Genomic DNA, 11,728 nt, shown 5'->3' on the forward strand with positions numbered 1-11,728 from the left:
ATGTCAAGCGATACTCACAAATGACACTAACATTTTCGTTACAAAATCGAATTGAAATCTAATGAGCATAGACAAAACCTTCTTTAATTTTGCCAAGAGATACAAATAAAATAAATAATAATTAATAAATGTGATTAATTCGAGCGAAATTTATTTTCTTGTGTAGGATATGTTCTAATAATTCATAAAAAAATTATATAGTGATTAAAAATGAAATAGTATTTAATACTAAATAAAATATATGCAGCCAGTGAGTTTAAAAAATTTACGTCAATAATGAAGTAAGTTGACATATATCAATAAGTAACATTATATTTACGAGAAACCTAATCAAATAATTTGTAATTCATATTCTCATTTTTTGTGAATTTTTACAAAGTACCGCATTGACAATATTTTTAATGGCAGTATGACTAGGAGTTGTCAGTGGAATCAGCTTTCATTACGACGTTTTTCTATCATGGCGTCCGCCGTCGGTAGGATTTGTGGGGCACGTCTTTTGAAAAATTATGGCTTAGTGGCACCCCAGGTACTGGAAATATGTCTAAACAATTTGTTCCATGGTCTAAATTATAAGTAGATACCATAGGTGTGTTCAGTATGTTACCAATGACGAAGAAGTTCAAGTTCGAAGTGTCACGGAAAACGAATGTATTTTATCAATTTGTGCCGTACCATGAGCCTTGTAACGTGATTAACGTAATGACGTGGTGTTCAGGACCCTCTGGATCTATAATAATCACGAGTGTTTCAAAATATTTTTTCATGGGCAAGTGATAACCTATTCGGCATTATGTAACAAGTACATAAGAAATCTAATGGAGGCTGTCCATTGCAGGTTTGTCAGCTGTCCACCGGCGCCCAAGGATGGACAAAGAACAGAAAACTGGTAAGATACATTAACATTACTTTTAGTAAAAGACAATAAATTAGTATTGGCCCACGTAACCTTCGAAAATACGCATTCAAAGTTAACGGTATTGATTTTGTGGTGTTGTCGTATTCCCTGGTGCACTAGTAGGTGTAGTAACAGACTTTTGAATGCCCTAGATTATATTGAACCTACTTTTATGTGAAAAGCTACCAAACTTGAGCAGGAAAATGGTGTACCTTGAAAAATTCCCCAAATGTCAAGCAAAGAAATGTATTGTGTAATAATAACATGTCAGTGGTTGGTGCTTTGTAAATTAGGCTAGAATGGTTACTATCATAATTCGATTTAGGTTTCATTAGTGGAGATAAGGTTGTAAATACTTCTCTATGTAATGATTCATAATAAAAGAAAAAACAAATGTGATCTTATGCCTACCATGAAGTTACATATCCCAGACTAATAGTCACTGTATTCATAACCAGAATAAATGAAATATAAATGTTAACTATAATATTAATGCGGCATTCCAAAACTCTATCTATGAGAAGTGCACGTATTTATGTTTTTAGATACTCCACCCACACATATTATTGTACATGATAATGTTCTTTTTAACTAACCTAATTTTTTTTTATACAACCATAGTGTTAAGGACTGTTTTTTTTTTCTTACATCATTTTAATGCCCACATGTTCTTTTTCAAACAGTGGCTCTCAACAGTAGGAGTAGTTGGAACTGGTGTAGGGGCACTGCTGTTTGCTCTTGAACAGTCGGTCCAGGCTTCAGGATCAGAAGCCCACCCCCCTCACCAGCCTTGGAGTCACGATGGATGGTTCAAATCATTAGACCATGCTAGGTAAGTTAATACATATCTAAACTTTTTAAAGACAGCATAACTGTAGGAACCAATTACTTAATAAGTAATTATAAAAAGGAGAATATAAATAAGGAGGTAATTTTGAGCCACATTCTAGAACGAATAGGAATCCAAAACAAAACGTATATTAGTTTTTCATTAGTCTAAAAGTTTGGGTCAAAGTTACCCTGTAGGGTCAAAGAAACCCGATCTTACGGTATGTAACATTTCCGATAAATAATTAAAAGCTGATATTTCCAATGCCAGATTAAGAGACTCACAGGTATATGGCTCAGAGAAAAAGCCATTAGGTATTATTTTTGGATACATTAAAAAGGAAATAATTAAATAAATATCTCTATCGAAGGATTCGTTTTGAAATTTCGACAGTTTTTCCATAGAAAACTGTCAGGTTTTAAATTTTATTTTATAACTATTCAGCAACTATTGTATTAGAATACAAAAACATGTATTCAGTAATCATTGTATCTGTACCTATGAGATGCTATTGATTGTTGAACTTGTTAAAAATGCGGGGATTGGATCTGAATAGATACTCAACTCCTTGTCTATATGATACTCAAGACTTTCTTATATTAACAGTATTTATAGGGATTCCTACATCCTAAACTTAAATAATTTAATTAAACTAAATGAAATTCTATTAAATTGGTAATCATGTTTGATGTTATCTACGAGCTTGTGTTATCTTCATAACTGCAAACAGATAATCACATTTTCATGAAGAGTTATTAATGCTATAGTATTTTATACATACCTACAAATCGGAGAGCTATGTGTAGCTATAGCACATTTATCTAATGTAAATATTTATGTTATCAAGAGAAGATAAATTTCTACACTGTTCTGTTTGCCTAAGCCACTAGTTACTGTGAAATATGTAAAATAAAAATAAGGGATAACTTACACAATGACACATTTTTGGTGTTGCTCTATTAATTGAGTTCTAACAATTCTCAATAGCCTTTCAATCTTAGTAATATTATAAATGTGAATGTTTGTGAGTTTTATGTGTGTGACACAATCATGTCAAAAGGACACTTTATATCCCATGGGACCGCAGGCAAAGCCGCTGGTAGAACTTAGTTAATGAATAGTTGCAAAGAAGAGGGTGTGTCCACCACCTCAATGCTGCTTAAAAGTTATTCTAGAACACTAGACATACAGACAGTATCTTTTATATCGGAAATTGGCTATTTCTCACTTCACAGAGTTTAACAATAACTATTTTGTATGACAGTGTTCGCCGAGGCTACGAAGTGTACAAGCAAGTGTGCAAGGCCTGCCACTCTCTGCAGTACATCGCCTTCCGAAACCTCGTCAATGTGACCCACACTGAAGAAGAGGCGAAGGCGGAAGCCGCTGAAGTAAGTATTCTGTAGGCATACAAGAAAGAAAGAAAGAAAATCAGTTTTTTGCACAGCAACAAAAATAATTAACAAAAATTAAAAAATAAAGTGCACGGCGCAAAAAGGCCAGTGCTCAGCTAAAGGTTAGATTGCTCATTGCAGGTTTACCAATATATTGCTGGTTAAACAGTATATTATTAAGATATTATGCAATGATTGGGGCTGCCACATAGGTTGTAATAGGGTGTTTTTTACGCCTGTCTCTGGCATATGCAGTGACTATGGGACGCCAATTGCTACCGATCTTACATACCTCTATCGCTTCATCAACAATGATCAGTCTTTTCATGCGTGCTTATCGGGCGCCATAATATTTCGTCCAAGGGCGATATAGTCATGATAACATTGAATTGAGCCATTGCCATAAGATTACCATACATTACAAATTACACAATAACTAATGGAAAATTTAGGGTGTTCCATGAAAAATTATGTAACAAATATGGCGATTTTTACAAGAACGCATGCCTTGAATAACCTGCCTCAATGTGGAAACTAAATAAACAGTTGTTTGGCATCAAGCCAATTTACTACAAACTTAATGTGTGCACTTATATTTTACATAAGTAAAGTTTTATTGTATAATAATATGTGTTGCCAAACTGCAGAGGCTATGTTGCCATGTAGATGAAAATTAGATTCTATCAATGCCAAATAAAAGCAGTCTATTGACCCTAAATACATTGTTAAGATGGCATAATTTAAACGTTTAATTAGAGTAAATCTTTAAAGGTATAATAGTCTTATATAGTTATGTATAAGTTAACAAAAAATGTTAATAATTGATGACTCATACCTATCAGGCAAGAATTTTACTAACATGTGATTAGATCTCTATTAATAACCGTGTCTTGTCTTGTAGTTACTTTTGTGTAACTTTAAATTGACTTTATTAACCTCTATAACTTTGCTTAACGCAGGCAATGATCAAGGATGGCCCCGATGAGGAGGGTAACTACTTCGAGAGGCCAGGCAAGTTGTCTGACTACCTCCCGTCGCCGTACCCCAACGAGAATGCTGCTCGAGCGGCTAACAACGGTAAGATTTCACGAACATACATTGCATAATATAGCCATATATACACATAATATATAATATAGTCAGTCTAAATTAGCTACAAATATCAAAAACAATATTTTTTGTATTAGGTGTAGTAGATGTTATTGATTAAACATTTAATTATGCTATTATCAAAAATCTCCCACACATTACAAGTTTCTTTAAAGCATAGATTTGACTGTTTTGCTATATCTTTGTTCTAAAAAACCAATCAATGTAACCATAAGTGTAGCAGATAGCTATGCTAACATTACAAATACGATGATGTCATCACCATCTAATGCAGATTTAAATTACTATTTGCGTCATCTTGAGAGTCATTTATAAGTTTTTTGATCCCAAAAAATTCTGAAATAACTTTACATTCAAAATTTTTCACCCTCGAAGGGCTGCCTATGCAGAGGTACAGTAGTATAAGACTCACTTTGCACCTCCAAAGCCTCTTGCCATGTACCGGGCACGATATTTAAATCAAACTCATGCTATTCTCTGACCAATGTTTTAAAGTTTTCGAAATCGTTTTTATGTACCTGGAGAAATAACGTCTTAAGAAATAGACCAATTTCCTGATGGACTTACTGACATATTATACTTACATACATTTAGTACATCAGACTGCATGCCAGAAATCTAGCACTAAAACGTGGGCGTTAACGCACTTTGTAAATAGACAATCTAGACATAGATTCTAGATTAATACTACATTTGCCACATAATATTACAAAATATATTACAAAATAAAAACTATGCTGAACTAACAGTTGAATAGAAACTATTTTCACACAAATTGATTATTAATTCATTCAATTATAACATTTTATTTAGAAGCAGTAAATGTGAAAATTAAAATGGACTAAATGTTATTAAATCTAGGTCTATTTCAGTCAAAGTATTATTTGTATAGGAAATTGACACTACTCAAAAATATCTAAAATGCAATCTTAGTAGATTTAATACTCTAATGGTTAATTATTGAGACATGAAGTTCATAATAAACCTTGTATCTATTCAGGGGCGTATCCTCCGGATTTGTCGCTGATCTGCTCGGGCCGTAAGGGTGGAGAGGACTACATATTCGCTCTACTCACCGGCTACATGGACGCTCCCGCTGGCGTGGTGCTCCGTGAAGGACAGAACTACAACCCGTACTTCCCCGGCGGTGCTATTTCAATGGCCCAAGTACTTTTCGATGAGGTATGTACAATATTATCGGCTGAAAATGTGGCATAGTTGACTTTTTATGGTGGTTTAGGTGTGTATTTTTTATGTATGTAATGACACGTGCTAATGTAATATTCCAGGCCGCTGAGTACAGCGACGGCACGCCTGCGACGGCCTCGCAGCTAGCCAAGGACGTGGCGACGTTCCTGAGATGGTGCTCAGAGCCGGAGCTGGACGACAGGCGACTCATGACCATCAAGGCTATCGGCATGTTCTCCATGCTCGCCGCTGTCACCTACTACTTCAAACGACACAAGTGGTCCACACTCAAGTCTAGAAAGCTAGCCTACAAACCCGTCTCTAAGAAATAAACCGCCACCAAAACAACAGTAGTATAAACAAACGTTTTAGACAATTTTTTTCGATAGGCACAGTAACATGTTATTTGTTTATATTATTAAATTAATTTATTTTATAATTGATCGCGTTTATTTCTTTCCTCAAGTTTCGTAATCATGTTGCTTCGTTGTGACCGCCGTTACCATACGTATAAGGGGACGCATCGTGTGGCGATAGGAGACTAGCCTCGGTGTGCGCTACTGTGTAATAATAATATTGATTGATAGAGCATTTCGTCATCACGTATGTTGGATGATGTAGCACAGTCAAATTACTTAAATCTAGGTAATCCGATTATAACTGTGCTTGTGATTTTCCATTAAAGTTATAACTGTGAATCAGTGTACAGTTGAATAAATGAGTTATTGAAAATCAGAATTATTGGCCTTTTAATTAACATTTTTGTTTTAAATTCCATTTCCTTTTCCCAACGACCCCTTTTTCCCATAATTTTCTCAACTTGATCCTTAAAGTAGTAAGACTAGTTACTTCCGCGCGGTTTCAGCACTCCTCGGCTCCTATTCCTTCATAGCGTAATATGATAAATGCACTATCCAACACAAAATATGTAATGATTTATTAAATTCGACCAGTAGTTCAGGAGATTAGCGCTTTTAAATAAACTCTTCAGCTTTATATGTACATTAGTAAAAATAAATTAGTATGTAAGTGTGGAGTAGAGTATAGGTAGTCAGCGTCAGATTTATGGGGATAATCAGGATATTCATCCATTCACATAGAATGAACTAAAACTCTCAATGTATCGGTAATTCGGTACTAATCATATGGTCGCTGTCTGGAATGATTTTCGAAAATAGGGTGATATCGCAAAGGATTCATCATTTATAGGGGCCTTATCTGAAAGTGCCAACGAAAAAAAGTGGTATGTATCGACAGAACTATCCATCCATTTGGAGCAATAATTAATATGTATACTAAAGTTGTAGGATCCAAGATGTAGAAGCTATACAAGTTTGAAGATTCATCATTTTCATAGGGGTGTGATTGGCGACGGTGACCTCTCGTGTCCGGCTTAGGTTCAGACCATGGTACGGAGTGAGGGGGAATGGGACGCCATCTCCTCCTTCTGCGAAGCAGTTATGCTAGCTAAAGAGGAGGCGGAGCGCGTGAGGGAACGATCCTCCTCACGCCCCAGCCGCCGCAGAAGACACTCCGGGCGTCGGGGATCGCGTGACGATCTCCGGCCACCGTAAGTGCGGGTCTGCGGACGGCGAGCAAGGGTAGCTCGCCGCCCGACCAGAACCAGACCCGTGCGTACGGCGCGTCGCGTTCCGCGCGCGCCTCAAAGAGCCAAACCACCACAGATGGGGCCCAGTAGGGCTGATGCCTGATCCGGAGCTGACGATAACGTAAAAGGTTACCGGGGCTCCAGCTCAAAGCAGGAGAAGGAACGGGGTGGTTTTTAGTCAGTAAGAGTCTGACACTCCCTCCCGCCTCACCAAAGGCGGGAGAAGTCATTGGATGATATTCCCTACTCAAAAAAAAAAAGGTGCTAGAAAACGCAAAATAATAATCGATATTGCCAGGATAAAGTATCTGAGGCAATTATGACGATAATGCGAAAAGTTTTCGTTGTAGTTTTTTTTTTCGGTGGAACTTCCGAAGGGAAGTGGCACTCCCGCCATACTGTTACTGACTAAAATCCACCTCGTTCCAACACCTGCTTCGTGCCGGGGCTTTGGTACCTATATGACGATCGTCTTCTAATTATTATCATTAAATTTTTAAGATAATTATCATTTATATAATATAACGACTTTCACGTAACGCCCTTCCAGTCTCACTACAAGTCCGTTTTATTGAATGCACACTACGCACCTTACCTCAGTGTGTAGTGTAGAACCTTAAACTGCGTACAGATTTGTCATTTTATGACTTTTCTCGCCCTGTCTCTCAAGCCGCAAAAAGGGGACTTACCGATGCTACAACAGCGAGTCCAGCTTTATTTTCTTAAAGTTGTTACCAAGTTTTGAACGCATGCTTTACACGAAAAATGAAGTTACATAACTAATAATCCCCAAAATGAGCTGAATTATAAAAATATTGCCAACTGGTAAGATGGCGATGGTGACTGGTGGATATTTAAAAAAAGATCATAATATTAGGAATCAAGGCGCAATAGCCTTTAGCTTGAACAATACGTGAATACGCGTCTTATCATGTCAATGTCATTAAACTGTCACCAGAAATTCAAGTTCAAATGTCAAAATATTATAAGATGAAGACGATGTTCTTGATAAAGTAAAATTATTTACCAAAACCAATTTAAACCTTAATGAAATGAACGCCATCGTGGGTTTATGTCATTTCTGTGAAGCTCATGGCCCACGGCCATTGTTTTGTACGTTTACCACAGACAGTGATAAAAACACGACTGAATCTTCAAGAGCTAGTGTTCAGTGCAGTGGTTGTACTTCTTTGGGTCCAGAGACAGTATTTGTGTCTCGGGAAGATGATGGAACAATATATTGTAGCAGGGAATCTGTTCCCAACGCTGACGTCACATCATTTTTGAGACAAGCCGCGATACGAAGTATCACTTGCGAAGTAAGATCTGCGCACTTTAGACTCAGTAACATCTTACTTTCAGTCATTGTTCAGACGATTCATAGCTTAGCTGCTATACTGTAGAGTTCTAAAGCATGCAACTTAAAATTTCACCTTTTTCTCAATACTAAAGTGGTGAATAACTATGAAACAAGAAAGTCGCTTTTTCATCTCAGTACATTTCCCCAATAAATTACAAAAAATTGAAAGTATTTATGTTACAGTAATAAGGAAACAAATAAACTAGCACTATGTTGTTAAAACCTAATAAAAATGTTGAAATTAATATCCATTTTATTTGTCAAAAATCAATGTAAACAAAGAACAGCTGTTTCCCAAACATTTTTTATATTACTGACCTTTTTAACTCATCAAGTTAGCATTTAGTATGGAAACCTGATAATTTAACTGTACCTATGTTCTGTATAAAATACTATACAAAATATAAATACAAGAAATTATGAAATGTATTATTAACAGCAATACAACTTTCTTTCACATTTTATTATGTAAAAGTCAAGTGCGAATGTCCATTGCATATCTTTTATGTTTCAGGTAAATTGGAATAAAGAAGGAGGTGTGGTATACTTCAATGATGCCCATGGACATGTGTTGAGCCTCACATTCCAGCTGAAAGATACCTGGGCACGAGGGTTGAAGAGATGGTTCTCCATAGTAGTTCTGATGAAGGACAAAATGTTATTGTTAAATATCACTCCTCTACTCTCTGAACATATGCAGGTAAATACAGACAGTTGTTGAACCTTTCATCTGAGAGTATATGAGACAATAATAGAATTGACATTGTGTCTTGCACTGATTAGTGCTTCAGCATATGACGGGTTAAACTTGTAAACCTTGCTATCATAACACCTTAAAAATAATCCTTGATGTAAGAGAGGTTCATAAATTGCATTGTAACAGCCACTTTTTGTCAGATAAGTTATGACATCTAAATATATGTAATAGAGTGTGCCTATGCATTAAATTAGACCCAAAGCTGCTAACTGCCTAGGGAGTTACAGGGGCTCTGTAAAGGCTCGGAAAACAGGATTAGGAAAGGGGTGCGATTTAGTCAGTTAGAGTGACATTCCCTCTCGCCTCACCCAGGGGCAGTAAGAGTCTGACACTACCTCTCGCCTCACCCAAGGTGGGAAAAGACATTAGATGACATTCCTCCCTAAAAAAAGAGAGCAATGTAAGCCTCTAATGCAATATTTCACCACCAACTTTCTTTTCCATAGAAAATAGCGAAGGAATTACAAGAGCTAGCTGAAGTAGTGTTTGATGCTGAGCAAAAAGTTTGTTCCCAAAGAGCTCTCAGGCTGAAGACTGGAAGAAATGACTTTGTACAGTCCAGGTCATTGATGCACTTAACTGGTGAGTAACTTATTTCATAAACAGCACCAGCAACGTCACGCCTTTTATCTCCGAAGGAGTAGGCAGAGGTGCTTATACAACATGTAATGCCGCTATACAATGAACATCCACTTTTTACCGTTTGCGTTATAAGTCCCATGTAATAGGGGGTGAGCCTTTTCCCATATACTGGACATAAGATCATTTTGAATGAGGTTCAAGAATGCAAATTCAAATATAATCTCTACCAACCTAACTTACTTACTGACTTGTATTCTTCATCTATTTTCAGGAGATGACAATGTGTTCAAAAGACTACACTCCCACTTTACATGGATGCTTAAAGCTGGTGCACACACATACTCGGAAACATTGTACACCAGCCAGGACTTGCTGAAAAAGTTACAACCTCACGCTGTAAAGAAATCTATATTTGAGCCAGGCACCTGTTCTGTGTCTAGTGACAAAAGTTGTATAGCCCTCAGACTGTTGGAGAAGACAGTTTCAAAAGCAGTGTTTAGGATACTGATGTACTGTACTTTGACTGGAGTTTATGTAAGTTACTGATCTATGATTGGTGACTAAATATTTATATTATTGTTTTTGCAATCTTCAAAAACCAAATAAATATAATAACTAGCATGCTTTTCATTTCAGATTGTCATAAAATCAAGTAATGTTGACGCAGCAACCATTATAAATGGCTTGGCTAGACTATTACCAATTAATTTGCCAAATAACCCTAGAATACGGCAGTACAGAGTTGATGAGCAGCTACCACCCACTGTATGTCTATTGGAAGAAACTGAAAACAACAATTTTAGTTACAAATGGAGTGGTGCATTGCCTGCTAAATGTAAGTTTACATTTTACTCATTTCCCCACCTGGCAAGTGTAGATTGTGGCAAACATTACATACATACTTAGATAGATAGCAGTAAGAGGATAGTCACCAGACTGTTGATGATATAATTCTATTTTTGTTTCAGGTCCGACATTGATGACTAGAATAGAGAACTCAATGAATAATGAAAAGTTCAATGATGATGTTCTACATCAGCATTTAAAATCCCTTCAGTTAGAATGGCTTGGGTATGTGTGAACACAAGATTTATCCTGTAGCACATGTTTGGGACTTGTAAGACAAATCCCATAAACTTTAGGGCGCGTTCACATATAACGTCCGTTTTACAGGTCCGTTTAAACGTGTGTGTTATTAGCGTATGTAGTTGTATGAGCCAGTACACACATAATACAGTATTCCGTATCCAGTAAAAAATACCGATTCGACAAAATAACAGCAATCCGTTTTACGGGTCCGTTAAAACGTATGTGTTATTAGCGTATGTAGTTGTATGAGCCAGTACACACATAATACAGTATAGCGGATCCAGTATACTGATCGGTTTATCGGATCGAACTGCGCCAGGCTCGGCACAGGGTGTAATGGATCCTGTAAAAATAGACGTTCTATGTGAACTCGCCCTGAATCACCTCCAGCAGCAACGGATCCGTTAAAAAGGATCCTATAAATGCTGTGTAAATACTATCTCCAGTAGCGACGGATTCGTTAAAACGGACGTTATATGTGAACGCGCCCTTATAGAACTTGTTCTGTAATGTTTACTATTCTTGATGCACATATTATTTTATGGTTACAGAATAGCAAAAGCAGTGAAGGCAGCTATAGATTCCTCGGGTTCTAAATCTGATGCAGTGGCCAAATTAAAACAAGTCTTTGGAATAGGACAGCATGATGAATCTCTAGTGAGTTACTGGATGACAGTGTTTTGCAGCTGAATGTAGAATTAAACTAAATTACGCTTGTAAACCCTTGAAAGGGGAGGTAGTGATATTCCTATACTATTGTAAATAGTATCAATAAAATCTGTGATATCAAATATATTGTTTTACTGCCTATACATACATACATTCGTACATATCGTCACGCCTTTAATCCCCGAAGGGGTAGGCAGAGGTGCACATTATGACACGTAATGCCACTGTGTACACCCACTTTTC

At 36.8% G+C, this 11,728-nt stretch overlaps 2 protein-coding genes across 2 annotated transcripts; both read left to right on the plus strand.

Annotated features, from left to right (window-relative positions):
* The first annotated feature begins 315 nt into the window (after positions 1-315).
* Positions 316-6,157, plus strand: LOC126910667 (uncharacterized). The gene is made up of 7 exons (XM_050693469.1): positions 316-529; positions 839-889; positions 1,582-1,730; positions 2,992-3,118; positions 4,081-4,198; positions 5,232-5,413; positions 5,521-6,157. The coding sequence occupies exons 1-7, from the start codon at positions 410-412 to the stop codon at positions 5,749-5,751; spliced, it is 978 nt and encodes a 325-aa protein (XP_050549426.1). The 5' UTR covers positions 316-409; the 3' UTR covers positions 5,752-6,157.
* A 1,841-nt stretch (positions 6,158-7,998) lies between these two features.
* Positions 7,999-11,607, plus strand: LOC118272722 (folliculin). The gene is made up of 7 exons (XM_050693464.1): positions 7,999-8,347; positions 8,903-9,088; positions 9,592-9,727; positions 9,999-10,261; positions 10,364-10,562; positions 10,696-10,798; positions 11,368-11,607. The coding sequence occupies exons 1-7, from the start codon at positions 8,081-8,083 to the stop codon at positions 11,504-11,506; spliced, it is 1,293 nt and encodes a 430-aa protein (XP_050549421.1). The 5' UTR covers positions 7,999-8,080; the 3' UTR covers positions 11,507-11,607.
* The last annotated feature ends 121 nt before the right edge of the window (positions 11,608-11,728 follow it).

Source organism: Spodoptera frugiperda, chromosome 4 (assembly GCF_023101765.2).
Source record: "Spodoptera frugiperda isolate SF20-4 chromosome 4, AGI-APGP_CSIRO_Sfru_2.0, whole genome shotgun sequence".
Classification (NCBI taxonomy): domain Eukaryota; kingdom Metazoa; phylum Arthropoda; class Insecta; order Lepidoptera; family Noctuidae; genus Spodoptera; species Spodoptera frugiperda.

Coding starts and splice junctions, on each gene's coding strand:
- LOC126910667 (XM_050693469.1), top strand. CDS start 410: ATGACTAGGAGTTGTCAGTGGAATCAGCTTTCATTACGACGTTTTTCT. Junction 530..838: donor ATGGCTTAGTGGCACCCCAG/GTACTGGAAATA, acceptor TGTCCATTGCAG/GTTTGTCAGCTGTCCACCGG. Junction 1,731..2,991: donor AAATCATTAGACCATGCTAG/GTAAGTTAATAC, acceptor TTTGTATGACAG/TGTTCGCCGAGGCTACGAAG.
- LOC118272722 (XM_050693464.1), top strand. CDS start 8,081: ATGAACGCCATCGTGGGTTTATGTCATTTCTGTGAAGCTCATGGCCCA. Junction 8,348..8,902: donor TACGAAGTATCACTTGCGAA/GTAAGATCTGCG, acceptor TTTATGTTTCAG/GTAAATTGGAATAAAGAAGG. Junction 10,799..11,367: donor CTTCAGTTAGAATGGCTTGG/GTATGTGTGAAC, acceptor TTATGGTTACAG/AATAGCAAAAGCAGTGAAGG.